Raw genomic sequence first — 25,213 nt, forward strand, 5'->3', positions numbered from 1 at the left:
TTATTTTCTCCTAAAACTTTGACACAGCGTAAGCTTGAGGAATTTGTGATTTCGTTAAAAATAACGAATAATATAAAAACAGGTCGCGCAAAGCATTCTGGGGTTTACGTATTCGGAATGTAACTTAACGAATACTATGTTGGGACGTCCAATTTCACTTATATTGACATTTAGTTATTTGTTTGTTTGTTTGTTTTGATAGACATCGTCTGGTGATGTTTGGGGAACGCTAATTACATTCGCGCCCTCGAGGTGAAAATAGTACTCTCGCAGATGACTTCCCGTCGTCGCGCTGCTAGAGGTTAAGACTATACTTTCAGGGATCATTTCTATAGTTGTTAACTAGAGAAGTGCGTTTCTAAAGTGATTGGTCTCGCCAACCACGATGAAGAGAGGCGATATTCCTTCCTGAGCGTGAAGCTGGCGGAGAATAATGATTCTGTCATATGTTCTCTTCCATTGATGAACGTTCTTTGCTTCTTAATGGAGCATTGATGGAAGGAATATGTTCAGAGTGGTTGTCGCTAATCTGTTATAGTAATAATTAGATGTTAGTCATGAAGCTTGCAGGTGTTTGTGTTATACTAGCAAGCTTTCCGACACTTTGAAGAGATTAAGTGGAACGTCTGATGTGTTTTGTAATACGTATAAGATTAGTGCTGTTGAAGCGGTTAGCTGTTTAACATTGGACTTCAAAATGTGCGTCAAACCCGGTACTGTCGTTCCCTCAGAGGCGAGTTTCGGATCACATGACGCTAGCGGCAGTAACTGCTTCATTGCCGTGGGTCACGTGACAGATTGTAATCAGGCATCTTCGAAATGTGGATGAAATTCCAGCACGTATTGGACATCTGTCCATAAATGTACAAATCCGATGTACACCACCAGTGGAAGCTTGATGTCATCAAAACACACCGATCGGTGATGTATACACATCCGCCTGCGTCTGTCAACACAAAAACGTTAAGCAGGTCATGGCCGATCTAATAGCGTTTTTATCATTAGAGTCACTCGTGGCTCTTTAAAAAAAACCACACATTTACAACTCAGTTAATCTAACTTTTTTAGGGACACCTTTACTGAATCAGAACAAAACATGATACAGGACGTGTCTGTCAACATAAATTAGTCCTCTGAGTAAACATAGTAGTCTTGTGGATGACTTCCAGGGGGTCACCGTTTGCCGTGGTAAATCATGGTATCGGCTTTTTGAGGTTACCGATGGTGTAAGATAATACATGCATGCTTTTTTTTTAAATTTTTTTTTTGATTTTGTGAAGCCCACTCCATGAATAAACAATTGTATTTGCCACAGAAAGTTGTCCAAGCTCCACCATTACAACTAACACACAAAATTACTGGGGATTCATTAAGCTTTTTTTCTCTATATTAAAGTATAGTTGGCAGCAAAATGTTCATAGTGGTCAATTAGGTTATACATCTTTACCATTAGGCACTGTGTCTTACAGGTAACACCATCTTCTTAATTATTTGACCACTGGATACTTGTTTTTTATGTTATTTACCCATTTTAAAAAAAGAAATATATTAATTTTAATGTGTTTTCTATGTAAAACGTGTTTATAAATAAATGGAGAAAAGCTAAGCAATAATTACCATTAATTTCTTGTAATTTTAAGGGAAAATACTATATCTGGAAGTACATCGTTTTCAGGATATTATTAATTAGGATAAATAAGGATAAATTACCTATATCGGGAAATGAAATTATGTCCATATCACATAGCAGTAGTGCCAACTGCATTTCTTTAGGGGAGACGTTTCTCCTCTTAAATTAGAAATCGTTACTGTATGTTGTTTGCAACTTTATTATGTAAATATATATGAGGTGCAAGTAAGTAGGTATGATATTGAAAAACCACTACACATCAGATATTTAAAAAGTTGAATGAACATGAATGAGTTGAGTTTCTTCAAGTTTTATTTTGAAAGGGCATATAGGAAGTTACACCGGACGTCACCCTGCATGACAGGCTACGTAAAGAAGTTGCTTAAGCGTCAATGTTTTCCTTTAGCCCGAACTATCTCCCCTATCATTTACATTAATTTCGCTACTAAACGGAAACAAAACACCACCGACTACATTTAATCGGGCACAACACGGTGTCCTGTCCGATTCTGTAAAGTAGCTACAAAACGCGTGTGGGGACGAAAAGGAGTTGGCATCGTTATTTACTAGCTAATGGGGTTAGCCGCACAAAGCTCCACTTAGCGCGTGCTGTTCAGCCGTTTTGCTTGAGTTTACATCAGACGTTTGGATTCTACTGCCAAATTCAGTTTTAGCAATTTGGTTAAGAGAAGATGAACTGGCTTTTCCCCATCTCAAAGGGTTCTGGACCTCACACCCCACTCAACAGTCTTCAACAACAAAGACAGCGACAGATCGAGTCCCTGAAAGCTGCTCATCCCAGGTAACCTCGACTGTAACGCGGCCATGTAGTTTGGTGTGAATGCTTTTGTTATTAAGACAGTGGTATGCGTTTAGTCATTTTAATCCCAATGTTATGATAGTTTAGTAGCTTCACAGAAAATGTGACGTAACAATCGAACTCGTCACCTGGTTAACATTTACAGGAGATAAACTAGCAGTCTCTGTTTATAGATGTCGAAATGGATGTCAGGACAGGTTGAAATTGGGCGTGTGTTTTAGTGCTAACAGGCTAATATTGTATGTGCTAACACTTCCTGGTAGCCCAGCGTGTTTGCTAATCCAGTTGGCCGGTGACTATGACCGTGGCTATCTTTAGAGTTAATAACACGAGTTGTCGCTGGCTCGTCACGTTTTGCGATATCGCGCCTGTCTTATCAGAGTATTTTGTATGTGTGTTTTTTCTTCCAGTATTAAGTGATCTAAATTGTTTTCTGGTCAGCCTGCGCACACAAAGCAGCATGAATATGGTGGTTTGGTATCAATTTCGATCGTCACTTCCGGGAAATAGTTAAGACTATTTAGATTTTTCTGATTTGCAATTAGTTTTGTAGGCTAATGTAGTATTGTAGCACAATTATACTGATGAATTATGTAAAGGTGTGCAGTGGTACCTTAACTTATAAACTCAGTTTACTCGTGTAACAAATACATTTTCCCCATTGACATGAATCGAAACGCTATTCCCTTCCAGCCCCCCCAAAAAAATAAAAACATTTCGTTATGTTTTTTATAAATACAAATTTGTAATGTTAAACTGGTTTCAACACACACACTGTAGCATTCGTATGCCTGTAAGGTACCAGTCAGGTTGGCTGGTTATTTCAGTGTGAGCGTCTGCTCCTTCCCATTTTGTATTTGTGTGTTTTATTTAGGGATGTCCCGATCCAAATTTTTCACTTCCGATTCATTATCGATATTGCAGCCTTGAGTTTTGGCAAATACCAGTCCAATCAGATTTCAGCAATAATTATACATCATTTACTTATTTTGTAGTATGGAATGTTAGAAAAGACTTGATCAAGTGATATTACTCAAACAGAGAAAAATAATCAGCAACAGTAGGTATGAGAAAAACTGACCTAATTTATTATTAACCAATGGGTTACCTCATTTAACTGCTGTGCACGTCTTGACCTCTGAGGGGCAGTGTGGTGCACGCACTAACAAAGAAAGTAGAAGTCATGCTTGAATATTGTCATTATAACTCTTTTTCTCACAGAGTTTGAAGAATATATGCCTGAGTGTAGTTATATTGCCTGTTTGTATGTTGTTATGCAGAGTTTGTATACCAACATTCATTATTTTGAGAGATAGAAGTGCCACAAGTTCAATGCTAATTTTCGTTAGCTCGTCAATCGTGTTTTTCATTCATTGTTTGTTAGCTTTAAGCTAGCAATTTTTGTGACCAAAAGCCAAGAAAGAAACTAAGTCTGAGATGTATTTGAATATTCAATAGGTGCAATTCTTTTATGTGAGTTTAGATTTACAGTGAACTTCAACTGGCATGTCAATTTACTCCTTGGTACGAAGTTAGCACCTTAGGAACCTGTTGTTGTGATCACGTGGGCTCTGCATTCCGTTAGGGTCCTGCTGGATAGAAGTTCTGGAGCGGAACATGGAATTGACTTCTTGTACAAAGTGGTAAAATCAATAATTTTAGATCTTGTCCGATCCGATACTTCTTTTTTTTAATTTATTTTTATTTATTTATTTTTTTTTTTTTGCTGACATCGGACTTTATTTTACTCTGTTGTCTTCAGCCAATTTGGCGTTGCAAATGAGAATCAGTTCACAATTGGCTTACTTGGATAAGTAAAGGTTAAATAAAAATAATAAATAAGCGACTATTTTTCTCCCTGCTCACATGCGAGGAGGGCATTACAGTACATGAAGCTTGCTCATAACTTAAATTTTGTCTCGCAACACAAAGCAAAAACATGACTGAAATTTTGGCTCTCAACACAAAGCAAAAACATGACTGAGATGGCTTGTAACGTGAAAAACTTGTACGTTGGGGCACGAGTAAGACAAGGTACCACTGTATGTGAAAGTTTATCTTTAGAAAGTGCCTGATAGCCTCAGGTTAGCAAAATTCTTTAATTGTAACACTGCAGAACATAAAAAGTTCCATGTAATTCCCCACCCCCACCCCTTCTCAAATCGCAGTGTACTTTTACAAACTTATTTAAAGATGTAACTTAAACCTTGGCGATGCATTTTCTGAAAATACCACAGTTAAGGCCTTTTCATACTGCACTTGGCAAGGCGTCTTTACCATTCATTGTGTGTGTGCTGGCGGCACGGTGGATGACTGGTTAGCACATCTGCCTCACAGTTCTGAGGCCACATCCCAAAAACATGCATGGTAGGTTGATTGAAGTCTCTGAGTAGCCCTAAGGTGTGAATGTGTGCGCGAATGGTTGTTTGTTTATATGTGCCGTGCGATTGGCTGGCAACCAGTTCAGGGTGTACCCCGCCTCTCGGCCGAAGATAGCTGGGATACGCTCCAGCACCCCCGCGATCCTAGTGAGGATAAAGCGGTACATATAATGGATGGATGGATGTGTGTGTGCTGAGGGGGCCTCAATGTGGTTTGACGTGACGCCGAGCATCGTGTCAATGCAGAGGGTGGCTGACACTCAGCGACACATCCTCGGATACAAAAATGTTGTATTCGGGAGCATTGCCACGGTGACATCAAAATGCTCCTCCAATGGGAGCGGGGCTGGGTGAGTGATTTTTTTTTAGTGCTATTTTGGCGGACTTGTACTGTAAACGGCAAATGAGAAATGGAGAGGAAGGCATAATAATTGCGGTGTCCGACTATCCCAAACTTTGTGCCAAAAGAAAAATGATACACAGATATGTCTCTGCGGGAGGCTTTCAAACTCCCTTTCAAAGCTCCCTGCTCAGCCTGAAATACAGGCTTATAAGCGATCTTCCTGGAAGTCGAAAGCTCACGAACGCATTTAAACTGCTGCCGTGAAATTAATATAGGATATTCCCCATTCCCTTTTTTCTTGCCTCTGCGTCACTTCCTCCTCCTTAAAATAAGCAACGTTTTAGGGATTTATTTTCCCGCAATGAAAAATACGTATTGCCAAGTTGCAGTCCACTCAGCGGGGAAAGCCTCCCGACTTCCTTCTAGGCTCGTACGTCAACACTTCCAAATATGGGATCGCCGCCCGTTGCCGTCGTCTTTGCGCTTTGACGCGGGGGCCTTTCACACTAAGCAAGTGCAGTGCGAAATGCCTTTACATATGCTACTTAATCTAAAAACAACATCTGGAGAGGCATCACATCTGCAAATACACATTGGCAGCTCACGACTTGACTGGATTTCTCTCTCCAAACAGCATTGCAGAAATCCAGAAAGATGTGGAATACAGAATCCCGTTTACCGTCAACAACTCAACCATCACTGTTAACATGTGAGTTCATATTTGCAGACACGGTTACGCTTTTGAGTATCATAAGTAGCCTTTAGCGTGTTTCCACTGTCTGATAAACTAACCATGCGTAGGTCACACTATTCAGTAAATAGTTTTTCTATGCCTAATGCTAACCTATGCTGACAGTAAAAGGGGTCGATATTTGATCATATTCAAACCTCTTAGCAGTTTGGACATTCGATAGACAGTGCAGTACCTCTTGCCTTTTTTTTTTGCGCATGACAGACGAAGAACTATTTGAGTCTGTGAACAAATGGAACCACGGACTCCAGAGACAAAAGTTTTTTCTGGTTGTTTCACTGAGTTTGGCGAGGCCTCAATGTCAGTAGCCAATGAGCCCATCTACATCGCTTGTGAGATATGTGACCGCAAACACTGTTAGATATAAACTGTTATTATACCTTATCACGGAATTGATGTCTTATATAGAGTTGTAAAGTTGAATCTTGGGTCAAGCTAAGGTTGTCAACCTCTTTCCCTCCAGTCTTCTGCCTCCTCAGTTCCCTCAGGAGAAGCCAGTGGTTAGCGTCTACCCTCCTGTGGGTCATCACCTCGTCGACAGCAATAATGGCACTGTTATCACGAGCCCCCTCATCACTAATGTAAGTATGGCTGGGACATTTAAAACATTTTAAACTACAGTGGAACCTCGATAAAACAGACCCTGATATAATGGCTGATGGATAAAACGGACCGCCGAACACTGAACAGTGTGTACAAAAATAGTTAACATTTGTCACTTGCCATTGACAGTGTGTTAGTTCCAGAATTGGCCGCTGTTCTTAACTGGTGCTGAGGTGCAATGCAGGCAGAGAATGGGACGGAGGTATTTCTGGGTCACAGATATACAATATGACTGGATCCAATTCCAAAAGACGTGCCTCCCATGCCTACGTGGCAGCCATGTTGAATGCAAGGCGTTGACGTGGCAGCCATGTGATGATGGTTGTATCTTTTGTCTGTTGTGCATATGAGCGCTGCGCAGAAAGAGAGCGCCATGGCTGCGGTGTAAACTAAGAGGAATCCAAAACACAAGTCTTTGGAGTCTGGAACATGCTATTTTTGATACAGTAACATTTCTTTGTCAAGCCGTTCGCCATAGGCAATGGATTTGGAACTAGGAAGCAATTCCTAGTAATTTTATACTGGACTGGGTGTTTTAGGCCACAAAAACCCTACAAAACAATTTTGTAGTGGACAGTAATATGGGTGCATCCATCCATCCATTTCCTGTACTGCTTTATCTTCACAAGGGTCGCGGGCGTGCTGGAGCCTATCCCAGCTATCTTCGGGCAAGAGGCGGGGTACACCCTGAAACGGTCGCAAGCCAATCACAGGGCACATATAAACAAACAACCATTCGCGCACACATTCACACTTACGGGAAATTTAGAGTCTTCAATCAACCTACCATGCATGTTTTTGGGATGTGGGAGGAAATCAGAGTGCCCGGAGAAAACCCAGACAGACACGGGGAGAACATGCAAACTCTACACAGGCGGGGCCAGGATTTGAACCCCAGTCCTCAGAACTGTGAGGCAGATGTGCTAACCAGTCGTCCACCGTGCCGCAATGTGTGTGGATATGACTTCAAAATAAAAGTGCTTCAACGTAACGGACAATCGACTACAGTGCCGTAAAAAGTATTGGCCCCCTTCTCAAATTTTTATATTTTTGCATAGTTTCCCCACTTTAAGATAATTGAACAAATGTAAATACCAGACAGATATGGTGAACTTTGAATAGTTTTGTTTTCCTAAGTTACCTGGCCTGGTGTAAAAAATTCATTTCCCCACCCTGGTTAAATCATGGAATAATTGTGGCTAATCACAATTTTTGGTTAATTTTCACTGATCACACCCAAGGCTGATTACCTCCAGACCTGTTCAATCAAGAAATCACTCAAATAGAACCTGTACCGACAAAATCAAGTCGGACAAAAGATCTAAAAAACGTGCAACAAAATAACACGATCCAAAGAAATTCCGAAACAGTCAAAATAAATTGACATCTACCAGTCTGAAAAGGGTTACAAAAGCCATTTCTAGAAAATAGGGAGAGCCATAATTCTCACATGGAGAAAACATGGACCAGTGCTGAACCTTCCCAGGAGTGGCCAGCCTACAAAGATTACCCCAAGAGAACTCCAATGACTCATCCAAGAGGCCACAAAGGAACTCAGCAGAATTTGTAAGGAACTTGAGTCCTCCTCTGCCCTAGTTTAGGTCAGCGTTCATGACACAACAATAAGGAAGAGACTCGGCAAAAATGGCAGAGTTCCAAGTCGAAAACCACTGCTGACCAAAAAGAACATAAAGGCTCTTCTTACTTTTACAATAAAACATCTGAATGATTCCCAAGACTTTTGGGAGAATATTATATGGACTGTTGAGATGAAAGTTGAGCTTTTTGTAAGGGTTGTATCTCATTACATCTGGCGTAAATGAAGCACAGCGTTTCACAAAAAGAACATCATACCAACAGTCGAACATGGTGGTGGTAGTGTGATGGTCTTGGGCTGCTTGGTTCCTTCAGGACCTGGACAACTTGCTGTGATTGAGGGAACCAATAATTCTGCTCTTTAACAGAAAATCCTGAATGAGAACATTCAGCCATCAGTTTGTGATCTCAAGCTGAAGCGCACTTAGGTTCTGCAGCAGGATGACGATCCAAAACATACCACCAAGTCAACTTCTGAATTGCTTAGAATAACAAAATGAAGGTTTTGGAGTGGCCTAGTCAAAGTCCATACTTGAAGCTGACTGAAATGCAGTGGCATGACCTTAAAAAGGCCTAAATTTGTACGGAATTCAAGCAATTCTGCAGGGCAGAGTGGGCCAAAATATGTCCACAGAGATGTGAAAGAAGTCATTCAAAAACAGCATTTTAAGTTCACTTGGGTTATATTTACTGAGAGTTACTGTATTTTGCAGCAGAAGCTGCATGGTTCCCAGCATGCATTGCGGCATGAAATGTTCAACTGTTTCCATAATAAAGACATTAATTCTTAATGTTCATTAACCGTCAGGATTAACGTAACATGAATAATGTGTTTCTTACCCATAGTTTGTTGAGTGTGTGTTGTATTTTAACTCTCGCGTTACACTTATGTTGCACGTTGTTTTCATGAAAGCCAGACTATGGGTTGTGTTGCGATAGAGTAACATCAGTTAAGCTGAATGCTAAGCAAAGCAAAGCAACGCTAAACTAAGCTAACTGTTACCTGGTGACTTATCAGCCGCATTAGATACAAGCGTGTACTTCTTGTGATGGCTCGATTCGGCCTACTTCTTCCCAAGTCAAAAGAGCTCCCATTTCCCGTGTGACTCATCAGCATCACAATGAAGAAAGCCATTGATTAAAAAAAATATATAGTAATGCTCTGTTTATAGTGTGTGACGTCAGCCAAAATCTCATGATGCAGTGGAAACTGTTTAATTAAATTAATATATAGTTGAATTGTTCCCAGCGGACATTGGGATATTCATGTCTCCACAGTGTTAAAGCATTTTGGTGTAAGTAACATATATATTATTGTATATGATGTGTGTGTGTGTATATATGTGTGTATATATTAGGCTTTACACAATCAGGATTTTTGGGGCCGATCACAGAGTTTAAAAAAACGATCACCGATCCGATCACATGATAGAGAAATGTGTCGATTTAAATGACCTGTTTATTTACTGTATATACTTGTGTACCTAATTGCAGTAACTTACCTGCAACACTTTTTTTTTACTGTAAAAACCCTATGAGATGCCAAAGAGTGTACAACAATTCCAATGAAGTTGGGACGTTGTGTTTAACATAAATAAAAACAGAATACAATGATTTGCAAATCATGTTCAACCTATATTTAATTGAATACACTACAAAGACAAGATATTTAATGTTCAAACTGATAAACTTTTTAGCAAATAATCATTAACTTGGAATTTTATGGCTGCAACACGTTCCAAAAAAGCTGGGACAGGTGGCAAAAAAGACTGAGAAAGTTGAGGAATGCTTATCAAACACCGGTTTGGAACATCCCACAGGTGAACAGGCTAATTGGGAACAGGTGGGTGCCATGATTGGGTATAAAAAGAGCTTCCCTGAATTGCTAAGTCATTCACAAGCAAAGATGGGGTGAGGTTCACCTCTTTGCCAACAAGTGCGTGAGAAAATAGTCAAACAGTTTAAGGACAATGTTCCTCAATGTACAATTGCAAGGAATTTAGGGATTTACGGTCCATAATATCATCAAAAGGTTCAGAGAATCTGGAGAAACCACTGCATGTAAGCGGCAAGGCCGAAAACCAACATTGAATGCCCATAACCTTCGATCCCTGCATCAAAAACCGACATCAATGTATAAAGGATATCACCACACGGGCTCAGGAACACTTCAGAAAACCAATGTAAGTAAATACAGTTTGGCGCTAAATCTGTAAGTGCAACTTGAAACTCTACTATGGAAAGCAAAAGCCATTTATCAACAACACCCACAAACGCCGCCGGCTTCTCTGGCCAGAGCTCATCTAAGATGGACTTGTGAAAAGTGGAAAGTGTTCTGTGGTCCGACGAGCCCACATTTGAAATTGTTTTTGGAAATTGTGGACGTCTTGTCCACCAGGCCAAAGAGGAAAAGAACCATCCGGACTGTTATGGACGCAAAGATCAAAAGCCAGTGACGGTATGGGACTGTGTTAGTGCCAATGGCATGGGTAACTTACACATCTGTGAAGGCACCATTAATGTTGAAAGGTACATACAGGTTTTCGAGAAACCTGCCATCCAAGCAACGTCTTTTTTATGGACGCCCTGTTTATTTCAGCAAGACGATGCCAAACTAGATTCTGCACGTGTTACAACAACGTGGCTTCGTAGTAAAAGAGTGCAGGTGCCTGCAATCCAGACTTGCCTCCCATTGAAAATGTGTGGCGCATTATGAAGCGTAAAATACGACAACGGAGACCCCGGAATGTTGAACAGCTGAAGCTGTACATCAAGCAAGAATGGGAACGAATTCCACCTACAAAGCTTCAAGAATTAGTGTCCTCAGTTCCCAAACGTTTATTGAATGTTGTTAAAAGAAAAGATGATGTAACACAGTGGTAAACATGACCCTGTCCCAGCTTTTTTGGAACGCGTTGAAGCTATAAAATTCTAAGTTAATGATTATTTGTTAAAAACAAAGTTTATCACTTTGAACATTAAATATCTTGTCTTTGTAGTGTATTCAATTAAATATAGGTTGAACATGATTTGTAAATCAATGTATTCTGTTTTGATTTATATTTAACACAACGTCCCAACTTCATTGGAATTGGGGTTGTACATTAGCCAAACAGCTGTTACCATAGTTGGCCTGCTGTTACTTATGGATTGCATAAATGTGAAACTGGCATCTCGGGACAGTGATAATTGATTTGCATTAGTTCATGATGCAATTCCTACTTTCCTTTTTGTTGTAGTTTGGGATGCATTCAGACCTGGGTAAGGTCATTCAGAGTTTGCTGGATGAGTTTTGGAAGAGTCCTCCTGCCCTGATGTGCACTGGCCTGGCTGGCTTTCCATAGTGAGTCTGGTCTGTTTCTATGCACTGTTTATCAAAAAAGAATTTAAGCTGTTTTGATCCAGAAAGATAAGCAAATGTCCGCAATTCACGTGATTGCCAGTTGTCCCTATTGTATTGTAGTAATTTTGCTGAACTTTTGCCTTACTGACTGATTTAACTATGGATTGACACGCATTTGTTTGGGGTTGGTCATCCTCTGTCTGCCTGCATTTTCTAAATTATTATTAAGTTCTAATGTCTACAGTAACTAAAAAAGGATGATAAATAACTAAGTAAGGATATTCCTCTGACAGATTACAAATGGTCAGATGATCAGCTTCATCATGATATAGTAATAACCTGCCATTCTGCACAAACTCACATGAGAAAGTGTGCCTTTGATTTCTAGTTAGCCAGCGTTAGACTCGAAAAGACCTAATTGTAGTACAATGTGGCAAAACACATTATTTCAGGTCACGCTATATTAGTGATGCACTGAAATTTCAGCGTCCGAATTATTTCGGCTGAAAATAGCCCAAAACTGCATTTTCTGTTTCGGACTTTAAGTCTTTTGTCACCGAAATAAAATGACCGAAATAGCATGTTGTTTATTGTTGCTATCTCATAGCTTTGCTGTGGCCGGCACGCAAGCTTGTACAGCAAATATTTGCTATTACCAAGTAATGCCCATTGGGGTTTGCTGACTATGTGGTTGAATTGACTGGGACCTCAGTATTTTACACACAGCCTACAGTTACGGTTTGATAATGACATAGTCTAACCATAAATATGATAGTTAAATGAAGCACACATTCAAATAGTGGTAACATATACACACATTAATAACAAAAATGAACGTCTTTATTATGGCAATAATTCAAATGTTCATGTTGCAATGAATAGTGGGAAGCGCGTGGCTTTACCCTCATTATGCTAGCTAGCGGCTAATCCAAACTGTAGCATCCCTGTGTAGCCAAAACTTGCTGCTTTCTGCTGTTCGGCTACTAAGGTCGAATGCTTGTTGCATGCTATGTATTTGCGCCGACCCAGCTAACCTACAAGCTACAGCTAACGCCTGCCGAGCTTTGAGATCGGAACTCGGTCCGATGTCAGCAAAAAACAGGGATCGGATCGGACTGGATCTCAGATTTGACCACTCTTATACAAGCAGTCCATTCCATGCTTTGCTCCAGCACTTCTATCTATCCAGCAGCGCCCGGATGGCATGCAGAGCCCACGTGATCACAACAAAAGGTTGCTAAGGTGCTAACATAGTAGCAAGGAGTGCAAGTGAATGTTGCTTGATTAAAGTAATTTATTGACACTCCAGTTGAAGTTCACTGCAAAACTAAACAGCCATGACATAAAATAATTCCTGGTACACATATTGAATGTTCAAATACATCACAGACTTAGTTTCTTTCTTCGTTTTTGTTCACGAAAATTGCTAGCTCAAAGCTAACACGCAATGAATGAAAAACACCACTGACGAGCTAACAAAAATTGGCATCAAACGCACGGCACATACAATAGGTATGGAAAGTATTCCTACCACCTTAAATTTGTCACGTTTGTTATCTTGCAGCCATTTGCTAAAATAATTTAAGTTCATTTTTTCCTCATTAATGTACGCACAGCACCCCATAGTGATAGAAAAAAATTTAATTGTTGAAATTTTTGCATATTTATTAAAAAATAAAAACTGAAATATCACACATCCATAAGTATTCAGACCCTTTGTTGTGACACTCATATTTACCTCGGGTGCTGTCCATTTCTTCTGATCATCCTTGAGATGGTTTTACACCTTCATTGGAGTCCAGCTGTGTTTGATTATACTGATTGGCCTTTATTCGGAAAGCCACACACCTGTCTATATAAGACCTTACAGCTCACAGTGCATGTCAGAGCAAATGAGAATCATGAGGTCAAAGGAACTGCCTGAAGTCTTCAGAGACAGAATTGTTGCATGGCACAGATCTGGCCAAGGTTACAAAAACATTTCTGCTGCACTTAAGGTTCCTAAGAGCACAGTGGCCTCCATAATCCTTAAATGTAAAAATAATAACACATTTTTATCATACCTACTGTTGCTGATTATTGTTCTCAATTTGAGTAATATCACTTGATCGAGCCTTTTCTAACATTCCATACTACAAAACAAGTAATGTATGTATAATTATTGCCGAAATCGGATCGGACCAATATCGGTATCGGCCAAAACTCAAGGCTACAATATCAGTATGTGGTGAAAAGTGAAAAAGTTGGATAGGGACATTCCTACTAAATATGATGTGGAGCCGCGGAGGCGAACGTGCGCATCGCGTCCATTGTCAAGTGCATAAGTCACTAATCATCGCCTCCACGACAGTGAAAAAAAACATACATATTGAGAACTACCGTTATCACAGAGGGAGAATAAGATGGAAGACAGACGGCGGGGAAGCCAAGCTATCGTAACATGAAGTCGCAAAACACTAAAATAAGTGATTGGGTGGTATAGTACACTTGTCACTAGTGATGTCCTGACGACGTTTTTTTTCCACCCGAATCCGAGTCTTTGATTTTAAGTATCTGCCAATACAGTCCCGATCCGATACATATAACTACCAAAACTCAACTTTTAATATTTAAAATAACAGCCCAAAAATAAATTAGTAACAACTACAATAGTATAAACAATAGAAATAAAACACTATGTATTTAGCAAGTCACTGATGGTGTAGTGGTACACTCGCCTGACTTTGGTGCGGGCAGCGTGGGTTCATTTCCCACTCAGTGATGGTGTGAATGTGAGTGCGAATGGTCGTCCGTGTCTATATGTGCCCTGCGACTGACTGGCGACCAGTTCAGGGTGTAGTCTGCCTTTCGCCCGAAGTCAGCTGGGATAATCCTAATTGACCTAAAACAGGAAAATTGGAGCGGCACGGTGGACGACTGGTTAGAGCGTCAGCCTCACAGTTCTGAGGACCCGGGTTCAATCCCCGGCCCCACCTGTGTGGAGTTTGCATGTTCTCCCCGTGCCTGCGTGGGTTTTCTGCGGGCACTTCGGTTTCCTCCCACATCCCAAAAAAGACTCTAAATTGCCCGTAGGTGTGAATGTGAGTGCGGATGGTTGTTTGTTTCTATGTGCCCTGCGATTGGCTGGCAACCAGTTCAGGGTGTACCCCGCCTCCTGCCCGATGACAGCTGGGATAGGCTCCAGCACGCCCGCGACCCTAGTGAGGAGAAGCGGCTCAGAAAATGGATGGATGGAAGGAAAATTGGAAAATGCTGTTCCTGCTGTGCACGCCTTGGCCTCTAAGGGGCAGTGTGCTGCGATGCATGGATGGAGTTACACGTTTGCAGTAAAAAAGCACAGAAGAAGGTCACGATAAAACATTAACTCGTTTTTTTGGTTGTTTTTTTTCAGGAAGAATATATCCCTGTGAATATTGTTATATTACCTGTCTGAATGTGATACCATGGAGTGTGTGTAAATATATTCGTTATTTGAAGGTAAATCCCACCCGTGATCTAATGATAATTGTAGTTAGCCTGTCAATGGGGTTTTCCATTGACTTAGCATTAAGCTGGCGATTTCTAAAACGATCATGTCTTGTATTTAAATATAAAATGTGTGTAATTCTTTTTGTTGCGTGTTTAGTTTAACAGTAAATTACACCTGGGGTGTCATTAAACAGTTTAGAGCTCAAGGAGGGCAGAGACTGTGTTTGTGTGTGAGAGTCACACATGCCGGTACTAAAAATAACCCGAAAAGTTACATTGTTTAATATAAAACAAAGCTATTACTGTTCCATTTGGCAACATCTTTGTACCTTTGGGATATTTTGTCACTTGACATTTAAAATGTCAGTAAATGACTAAAATTGAAAAAAAAAAAACTTTTTCACCCGATCTCGATCAGCTGAAAGTCACGTTTTCAGTCGCGTGATCAGATCGGGACATCCCTACTCATCACTTAGGTCTGGCTGGGAGTGCGTTATAGTGGAGATGAGACAACTTTGAAGAGCAAAACATCAGGCAATTTAGTTCGTGTTTCTAGAGCAAAATAATGAAATATACAATAACACGAGACAGTTACATAAACACAGGGACCGGAAACCAGAAATGAATAAATACGTCACCTCTGCTATGTCACTTGAGAAAATGGGCCTACAAATTTAAAAGTACATTAACATAATCAATATTTAGAGTATAATATAACCTTTATTAGTTCCACAATGGGGAATGTGCATCATTTCAGCAGCAACAGTGGATACAGGAAATACAAAAAGAGCATGTGATTTGGCTGCAAATGCGTCCACCAGTACAAAGTTAATGCAATTAATACAGTAAAATAACAAATATTGAAGCCATAATTTTTTAACGATTAGAATTTGAGTAATTACGAAACTGAACTGTATGCAGAATTATTTGTATCCTGCTAATAATTTTCCAATGGTAATGTTGTCATAATTTAAAAAATATGGAAGTTCAGACCAGTTGTTCTAGAAGTGAATTTCTATAGGTTGGCAGGTCTGTGGTCATAGCCATAAATGCAATTTTACTAATAATTGGAATAGTTTTGTAATTAATAATTGGCCAGTTTGATTTATTTTTATATTTTAATGAGTGTAAAGCGCTATTTCTTTTGTATTTTTGTTGTTGTATGAAAAGCGATTAGAAATTCAGTTTGATTAATAATCCCTTTCGGTGTTTCGGTTTTCTGTCTTGGGCTCCATAGTTTTGGTTTTTGGTTTTGGTCAATAATTTTCATTTCGGTGCATCACTAGTGTATATACAGTACTTATAAAGTATGTGTACAAGTAAAATGTTGCACTGATTGAGACACACATGAAGATACTAGCTTAAGTCAGTAAACAAACTCAGTGTAATTGTGATGAAAATAATATGATTACCATGATATTTGACCTTAACCAACAGCAGTATGTACAAGCCATCGGGCATCCCTCCTTACCCGACTCAGGGTTACCACTATGGTCCCCGCCATGTTGGGCAAAGTCACACACCGCCTCTAGCACCGGCTTCATCTGGAGTAGGACCAGTGCTTCATCCCGGAGTTGATGCTGCCCATGGCTCCCCTCGAGGTCCAGCCCCTTATGGTCTCATTACTGAACTACCATTGCCTGTACCTGTTGGAGACATACAGGTACATTGATGGAAAAACACCTCATGTTAACTTTTAATTAGTGTTTCAAAGCGCTGGTTGGAATTTAGGATAATTTGGTTCACTTTCACCAAGACAAGATGCAAAATAAAATCAAACTATGCAATATAGCAGCAGAGATTGAGCATTGATAGTTTTTGAATGACCCTGTTTAGGGGCTGCCTTTCACTTAATGTTTATTTTGTTGTCCATTATCATCATTGGTTTCTTTTCAGGCTGGGCTAAATGGACATATGTACCAGATGCCTGAGATTCCCGAGTCTTTTCCTGAACTCTGTGACTTGAAGTAATTCATTCTCAAGTCTCAAGACATTATTCAAGCATGTTTGTGTGAGCAAAATGAAAATATTTGTTCTTTCTCCTCCTCCTCCTCCTCCTCCTCCCCTTCATTCTCCTATTTCTCCGATCCCCTGGTGCATACTCACCTGTGTACCCACACCCTTTGCTGCACCTTGTCCCAGTCTGACTCAACTATCCGACATGTCAGAAAATGAGGATGTTTTACTGAGATTCTTCGTGACGCTGCCACAGTTCAAGCAAATCACAAGTGATAAAGAGGAGCTAGTCACGAACATTGTGGATATGGCAAGTACGTTCCTCTCCCAACCCTGGACTATATGCTTAGTCAGTCTAGACTCTAGAGGAAGATCCTTACATGTATTGACAAACTTGTGTATCTGTTTTTGCAGAGCGAAACCTTCAGATGGAACCACAACTGGAAGGGAAAAGACAAGAAATTATCTACAAGGTTTCAGTTTAATATTCCAAATATATCAAAATGCACCAATTGCTTCTGTTTTCCAGCAGCTCACATTCGTTCTGTGTGTTCAGTTTGAACAGTTGACTCAACTGAAGTCTGCCTTTGAGACAAAGATGCAGAAACAACATGATCTCAGTGAGGTAAAGCTCATTGTGGCATAATGGATTTCCCTACATGGCAACATCCTATTGGTTTATCTTAAATTAGGCACAGCCAGTTTGATTCAAAAGAAATTAACAGTAAACCTTAGTGAGATATTTAGTGTAATAATATTTTAAATACAAAAAAATACAACGTACAAGTTCAGTGTAAACATTTTTACAACATATACCTACAACACAGACTGGTGGACCTTTAATGACGTGATATGCCCAAGGCTTGTAAGCTTAGCGGTCATACTTAGGATATACTGTGCTGTATTATGTTATAAATATTCCATTTGACAGTGGGGAGGGTTACCTAAGATCCACAGGCTTCTATGCTTTTGTCAGACACACACACACGATTTTTTTTAAACAAACCAGTTAATGTTTAAATCTCAGTAGTATTGTTGAATCAATGGGTTTTGGAATAAATATTTGAGTGTTGAAAAATAAAGAGAGCACTTTCTTAGATTCACGTGAAAGGCATTTCACTGTTTGACATTCACTTACCTCATACTGATGTATGTCGATATTATGCAGCACTGCAGTGGTTAAAAAGAATTGTTTCATAAATAGTTACAATCTCTTGTTGAAATGAATACCTGCACAAAGGAAACTAATTGCATTTCTCTTCCACACTATAGAGCTGTAGTCTAAGTACTCTGCAAGCTCGGTTAAAGGTCGCAGCACATCAAGCTGAGGAGGACTCTGAAGAGACTGCTGAAAACTTCTTAGAGGGCCGCACTGACATAGATGAATTCCTGACCAACTTTATGGAAAAGAGAACGGTGAGCTTGTGACTAGTATTAAAATGCACTATGGGCCATATTCTCCCATGTGCATAAGAAGGAAAAGGCACGCAGTTGCACACTTTTCTGGCTGCGCGGAGTCTCACATCCACTTAAGTCTGTCATCATTATATTGCAGTTATAAAATAAGCCACGTGCTAATATTATGTGAAAGAGACTTCCAGAAACCTATCAAATGTACAGTATTTAAACTGCCGCTGTCTTTTTTTTGTTTTTGTTTTTGTTTTTGTTTTTACATTGACATGAAGGCTCATCTCTCCAGCCAGACCAATCACCCCTTTACCTGGGCTGATGAGTTCAGTAATCTTGAGCAAGGGTCCCCAACTACCGTACGTAGTCACACAAAAACTGAACCAAAAAAAACAATTTTATTAATTCTTTATTGAAATTGTTGATCCAAGAGGTGCTGTGAGTCAGCGATTACAGGGTTTTAGTCGTGATATTTATTGGTGGACTATATCGGAAGCTGACTTTTTTTTCTCCTTTTTTTCCCCGCCGTTTGTTTATGATGCTCACCCACAATGCGGGGAGAGATTTCGCTTTAAACATGTTCCTGGCCGGCACTGAAAGACAAGTGTTTGCTGTTTATTAGGTGTAATCCGCTTGTTGAAGAGAATAAGCGGAGAATAATTGCAACAACTACATTCATCATTATGGCGTAATGGTGATATTTTATCATCCGTTTCTATGTTGCTCGTCAAAATATGTCGACATTATAATGTGACTTGCCCTGTCCTTGGCACAAGGAAGCTTGTGTGCCACTGATGTTTAGAATGGCAAGCACACCCCCTTTTTTATTGATGGACCTGCAAACGTACATTCAGTCATAAGCACAGTATCAGAATCATCTTTATTTGCTAAGTATGTCCAAAACACACAAGGAATTTGTCTCCGGTAGTTGGAGCCGCTCTAGTACGACAACAGACACTTTGGAGACAGAAAGACATTGACAAAAAAAAAAAAAAACAGTCAGTATTGTAATTAAATTACTTATATTGAATTTCCTACAGAATTACAACCCCAATTCCAATGAAGTTGGGACGTTGTGTTAAACATAAATAAAAACAGAATACAATGATTTGCAAATAATGTTCAACCTATGTTTAATTGAATACACTACAAAGACAAGATATTTAATGTTCAAACTGAAAAACTTTATTGTTTTTAGCAAATAATCATTAACTTTGAATTTTATGGCTGCAACACGTTCCAAAAATGCTGAGACAGGTGGCAAAAAAGACTGAGAAAGTTGAGGAATGCTCATCAAACACCTGTTTGGAACATCCCACAGGTGAACAGGCTAATTGGGAACAAGTGGGTGCCATGACTGGGTATAAAAGGAGCTTCCCTGAATTGCTCAGTCATTTCCAAGCAAAGATGGGGTGACGTTCACCTCTTTGTCATTTCATCATCTACGGTCCATAGTAGCATCAAAAGGTTCAGAGAATCTGGAGAAATCACTGCATGTAAGCGGCACGGCAGAAAACCAACATTGAATCCCCGTGACCTTCGATCCCTCAGGCGGCACTGCATCAAAAACAGACATCAATGTGTAAAGGATATCACCACATGGGCTCAGGAACACTTGAGAAAACCAATGTCAGTAAATACAGTTCGGCGCTACATCCGTAAGTGCAACTTGAAACTCTACTATGCAAAGTAAAAGCCATTTATCAACAACACCCAGAAACGCCGCTGGCTTCTCTGGGCCCGAGCTCATCTAAGATGGACTGGAGCTAAGTGGAAAAGTGTTCTGTGGTCCGACGAGTCCACATTTGAAATAGTTTTTGGAAATTGTGGACGTCGTGTCCATCGGGCTAAAGAGGAAAAGAACCATCCGGACAGCTGTGGACGCAAAGTTCAAAAGCCAGCATCTGTGATGGTATTGGGCTGTGTTAGTGCCAATGGCATGGGTAACTTACACATCTGTGAAGGCACCATTAATGCTGAAAGGTACATACAGGTTTTGGAGAAACATATGCTGCCATCCAAGCAACGTCTTTTTCATGGACGCCACTGCTTATTTCAGCAAGACAATGCCAACCTACATTCTGCACGTGTTACAACAGCGTGGCTTCGTAGTAAATGAATGTGGGTACTAGACTGGCCTGCCTGCAGTCAAGACCAGTCTCCCATTGAAAATGTGTGGCGAATTATGAAGCGTAAAATACGACAACGGAGACCCCAGACTGTTGAACAGCTGAAGCTGTACATCAAGCAAGAATGGGAAAGAATTCCACCTATAAAGCTTCAACAATTAGTTTCCTCAGTTCCCCAATCTTTATTGAATGTTGTTAAAAGAAAAGGTGATGTAACACAGTGGTAAACAGGCTTTTTTGGAATGTGTTGCATCCATAAAATTCTAAGTTAATGATTATTTGCTCAAAACAATAAAGTCGATCAGTTTGAACATTAAATATCTTGTCTTTGTAGTGTATTCAATTAAATATAGGTTGAACATGATTTGGAAATCATTGTATTCTGTTTTGATTTATGTTTAACACAACGTCCCAACTTCATTGGAATTGGGGTTGTAAAAGAAACATGCGTTCCTTCAAAGTATTATTGTGTTAGCCTGAGCAGTGCGCACTTCTTGACTGGCTGACGACACATCCACTGCGTAAGGTATTTCCACATCTAAAGTGGGATATTTTGGTTTTTTTTATGGATTTCAGTGACATTCGGGAAAACTCCATGATTCACAGCCAGCCTCAGAATTAATTGAATCATGCCTCCTTGGTGTTTGCAAACACATTCGCTGGTTCCATGCGGTAGAAGTGTTAAAAGTCTGGACTGGAGAATGGGCCCAGGCGTGGTTAAAACCGAACAGGAGAATATAACCCAATGAGAAGAAAATGTATTGATTGCCTTTTTGTTACTGCACAGCTTTGCCACAGCAGAAGGGCGAAAGAGGAGAAGTTGCAACAGTCTATCCACACACATGAACAGTTTCCTACCACCCACTAGAACATAAGGTATGTAACAGTGATGTACAGACCCTTTCCAAAAAAAATGAATATTATGGAAAAGTTTATTTATTTCCATAATTCCATTCAAAAAGTTAAACTTTCATAGATTATAGATTCAGGGCCCACCAATGTAAACAATTTCAAGTATTTATTTATCAGGAATTTATTTATCATGAATTCAAAAAATTTGAATACTGTGAAGAAATCACCATTTACTTCTCAGTTTTTGTCGAAAAAAAAAGAAAGAAATTAGGGTCAAATTAAATCAATCAAGATATGGTACTTTCAAAACGATATGTTAATCGTCACTACTTGGTTGGGAATCCCTTTGCTTTAATCACTGCCTCGATGCACCGTGGCATTGCCTCTGAGTTGTGGAAGCCCAGATTTCCTTGATGCTTGCTGTTAGTTTTTCTTTGTTTTTGGGTCTGGTGCCACTCATTTTCCTCTTGCTAATAACCCATAGAGCCTTCTTTTTATTTATTTATTTATTTATTTTTGTTGGTCCTGTTTGGCTGTTAGGTCAAGTACAAAGGAGGATATGTATCCCTTTTATGCCGGAACAGTTTTGCTGTGTCACAGTGCAGTTTTTAAGCTGCCGCTGTGGTTTCTTAGTATTATAATGGTTATTTATTGAAAATCTGAGTTGATCAGTCAAAAATAACAAAGTTTCTAGAGGGGAGTGAGAAAAGAAGACAAAAGACAAAGCACTAACTGTAAACAAGATGAGAAAAGTAAATCCTTATATATCCAAAACAATGACAAATTAGATGTGTGTTGTATGGGGCAGTAGTGCTACATCCTGTCAGGGAAAGACAGGATAAGATGGGACAGGAGAAGAAGCATGCAGAACAAGGGTCATGAACCCGGCTGTACAACTGAAGTGTGGTGGGAGTGGCTATGTAAATTATAAACGTCGCTGATCTCGCTGAAGTTGAATATTTTGTCACCACTCAGTGTACTTAAAACGAAACAGCTAAGTTAAGAGAAGGGTCAGGCTGTAATTGTATTGCACTTTACAACCTGGCTATAGAATGGCTAAAGAATCAAGGAGGAGAAGAAAAAAAATATTCTGCCTCCCATATGAATTGTTACTGTTACAGAATTATTGGAACCTGACTGCACTTTTGAAATACTTTTAAAGTACAAAATATATACTAATTGTAGGATATAGGATGACAGCCATGCATTTCTTGTTACAAATAACATCTTGTAACTGACATTTCTATCAGTGACAGCTAACGTGTTTCTTTTCACGCAATTATTTCTTCTCAGGATTGTTGTTCTCTGAGCAAACTGCTGCCAACCAAAACAATGAAGACATTAGGTGAGCATGCCGAGTCAACATTGGGCACTTTGGAGGACAAAATCTAGTAATCATAGAAGCCCTTTTTCTGACATCCAAGCTCTAAAACTAATGTCTGGTAATGTGAAAGAAGGACGTAGACTTAAGAGTCATCACAGAAGCATTGAAGTGGTACATGCTTTGAGGTTTCAGACATATTCCTGAGGTTAATCATGTTTTGAGTACTTATGATTTGCACATGTTGTACAGTTTTGATTCTCCAGGAAAAAATATTCATCTAATGATGAGTGTGCTTTACCGGAATGTGGGGGGGGTGTAACGTTTGGAAGAAAGCACATCGCATTTGACAGTATTATGTTCCCTTGAACTTGTTTTCAATTCAACAAGAAATACCGTGACCCTTGTTAAAAATAGAGATCGACCACTTTTTTAATAATTTTCAGAGGGAAAAAAAGGCTCCATTTGTAATAACATTGTGATTATGTCCATTTATCCCTTGTTGACTTAGATTTGACACACTTGTAGACATTTGCTCTCATTATTTTAATTCCCCCTCTCAGATTGAGTTGATTAAATTAGGGATTTAACACAGACAGACAAGGTCAAGAACCATGTAGTCATATTTTCAGGAATTTAAATTATATCAACAGAAAGACAAACCATGCCCTGCGATTGGCTGTCAACCACTCCAGGTAGTACCCTGCCTCTCGCCCAATCAACTGTGATAGGCTCCAGGTTGCCAGCAGCGCTCATTAAGATAAGCGCGATTGAAAATGGATGGACAGATGGAGAGGCAGACCAAATAATCACTGTTCTCCATCCATCCATTTTCTGAGACGCTTCTCCTCACTAGGGTCGCGGGCGTGCTGGAGCCTATCCCAGCTATCATCGGGCAGGAGGAGGGGTACACCTTGAACTGGTTGCCAGCCAATCGCAGGGCACATAGAAACAAACAACCAGTCGCACTCACATTCACACCTACGGGCAATTTAGAGTCTTCAATTAACCTAGCTTGCATGTTTTTGGGATGTGGGAGGAAACCGGAGTGCCCGGAGAAAACCCACGCAGGCACGGGGAGAACATGCAAACTCCACACAGGCGGGGCAGGGGATTGAACCCCGGTCCTCAGAACTGTGAGGCGGACGCTCTAACCAGTCATCCACCCTGCCGCCTCACTGTTCCCCACACATGAATAATGTTTTAAAACACTAAGGCCTTACCCTGATGAGACTGATTTATTTATTGTATGTGGCTATTTTATTTCTACCAGTCAATGCAAGCATCGTTTGAGCAGGTGTTGCTGTATTTAATACTGCTGAATGCTGTTGACAAGGATCGTATTCATTGATGCAGTGAATCACGTGTTCCCATGTCCCCTCACAACCCAAATGCATGCATATTGGGTTTATTGGTAACTCTAAAGTGTCCTCAAGATTTGTGTGTTGTGTTTGTGAAATACGCTTGATTCACTAGTGTCAACACGAGTCATACCTTACTGTTCAGCCGTCTCCATGTTGTACAAATATTCATTGTGCACATTATTCAGCCATTCACACATTGTTTTCTCTGATCCCTTTGATGTCAGAGTACTATAAACCATATGAATAAGTTAATCAGAATTTTACCTTGAAGTGCCACCTTGGTGACTGGTGAATGGACATCACTGACCTCCAGTTTTCAATGTTGCCCAGGATTCACCCCTGGACACTCGGATGAAACTGAGCTGAGGATATGTGGGGTAATGTTCAGGATGATTTGTTTAAATGCTGCAGCAAAAGTCGTTGACATTGGAAACTGTATTTAAATAATGTTAATAATAGACTATATTGCGATCAAAGACTTGGACACCTTGTATTATGTTCTTATTTAATTTGTTAGGCTATTAAAGCATTTACAATATACTATGGTTTTGATGTAATTCATTACAACAATAAAAGTCATACCGAGGGTGGAATACGCTCAGTGTAAGTATTATTGAATATTGATCAGACAGCAGGGAAATGTACTGGTTACAACAGCAAATGATAAAATACAATGCAGTATCGTGAAAAGAACAAGCATTTTCAAAATAAACCAGATGTGATCAAAAGGTTTACAAACACCATTTTCAAAACATCAGCAACTTTGTGCAAGGTGCATTCCACCTTGTGTTTTTAGTGTACAGAAAAGTACTGCACATGCAGTAAGTGTCATTTTAACTTGGTCGAATGTGCATGCTTCATTTCCGGAGCAGCAGTTGGCACCATCGAAGGATCATTATGTAGCTACAGCAGCAGCAATGTCAAAGATGAAGCCAGAAGAGCACGGAAGTCGAAGAGCTGATTTGAAGCTGGTTGTCAAGGCCACAGGGATATATTTAACAACTACCTACAGCGGCTGAAATGAGTATTTAACACGTCACCATTTTTCTCACTAAATATATTTCCAAAGATGCTATTGACATGAAAATTTCACCAGATGATGGGAACAACCCAAGTACTCATACAAAGAAAGTAGAACAAATAAGCTCAGCAATTAAAAGTTGTGTAAAAGTGTGAAATGACACAGGAAAAAGCATTTAAAACATGAAGGGAGGTGCAAAAAGGCACGGAAAGCCAAGACAACACCTAA

General features: G+C 39.9%; 1 protein-coding gene and 1 non-coding gene across 8 annotated transcripts; both read left to right on the forward strand.

Annotated features, from left to right (window-relative positions):
• Window positions 1-304: 304 nt before the first annotated feature.
• LOC133477535 (small nucleolar RNA U3) lies at window positions 305-519 on the forward strand. The gene has a single exon (XR_009788390.1). It is a non-coding gene; the product is annotated as a small nucleolar RNA U3 (small nucleolar RNA).
• Window positions 520-1,823: 1,304 nt separating this feature from the next.
• On the forward strand, window positions 1,824-24,504 carry vps37a (VPS37A subunit of ESCRT-I). Of its 7 annotated transcripts, none has more exons than XM_061769390.1 (12): window positions 1,897-2,432; window positions 5,809-5,883; window positions 6,389-6,506; window positions 11,364-11,467; window positions 16,376-16,598; window positions 16,832-16,902; window positions 17,078-17,205; window positions 17,306-17,364; window positions 17,448-17,516; window positions 18,164-18,307; window positions 21,215-21,303; window positions 22,573-24,504. In XM_061769390.1, the coding sequence occupies exons 1-11, from the start codon at window positions 2,323-2,325 to the stop codon at window positions 21,293-21,295; spliced, it is 1,182 nt and encodes a 393-aa protein (XP_061625374.1). In that variant the 5' UTR covers window positions 1,897-2,322; the 3' UTR covers window positions 21,296-21,303; window positions 22,573-24,504. The 7 variants fall into 7 exon arrangements, with proteins under 7 accessions (XP_061625375.1, XP_061625376.1, XP_061625372.1 ...); XM_061769389.1 differs by having other exon boundaries at window positions 1,916-2,432; window positions 16,373-16,598; XM_061769388.1 differs by lacking the exons at window positions 21,215-21,303; window positions 22,573-24,504 and adding an exon at window positions 18,577-18,841 and having other exon boundaries at window positions 1,839-2,432.
• Window positions 24,505-25,213: the final 709 nt, after the last annotated feature.

The sequence above is a fragment of the Phyllopteryx taeniolatus genome, chromosome 4, assembly GCF_024500385.1.
Source record: "Phyllopteryx taeniolatus isolate TA_2022b chromosome 4, UOR_Ptae_1.2, whole genome shotgun sequence".
Lineage (NCBI taxonomy): Eukaryota > Metazoa > Chordata > Actinopteri > Syngnathiformes > Syngnathidae > Phyllopteryx > Phyllopteryx taeniolatus.

Excerpts from the sequence above, each read along its gene's own strand:
- vps37a (XM_061769386.1), top strand. The coding sequence starts at position 2,323 with ATGAACTGGCTTTTCCCCATCTCAAAGGGTTCTGGACCTCACACCCCA. Across the intron at positions 6,507-11,363 it reads CGAGCCCCCTCATCACTAAT|TTTGGGATGCATTCAGACCT; the intron begins GTAAGTATGGCT and ends TTTTTGTTGTAG. Across the intron at positions 17,365-17,447 it reads GACAAGAAATTATCTACAAG|TTTGAACAGTTGACTCAACT; the intron begins GTTTCAGTTTAA and ends CTGTGTGTTCAG.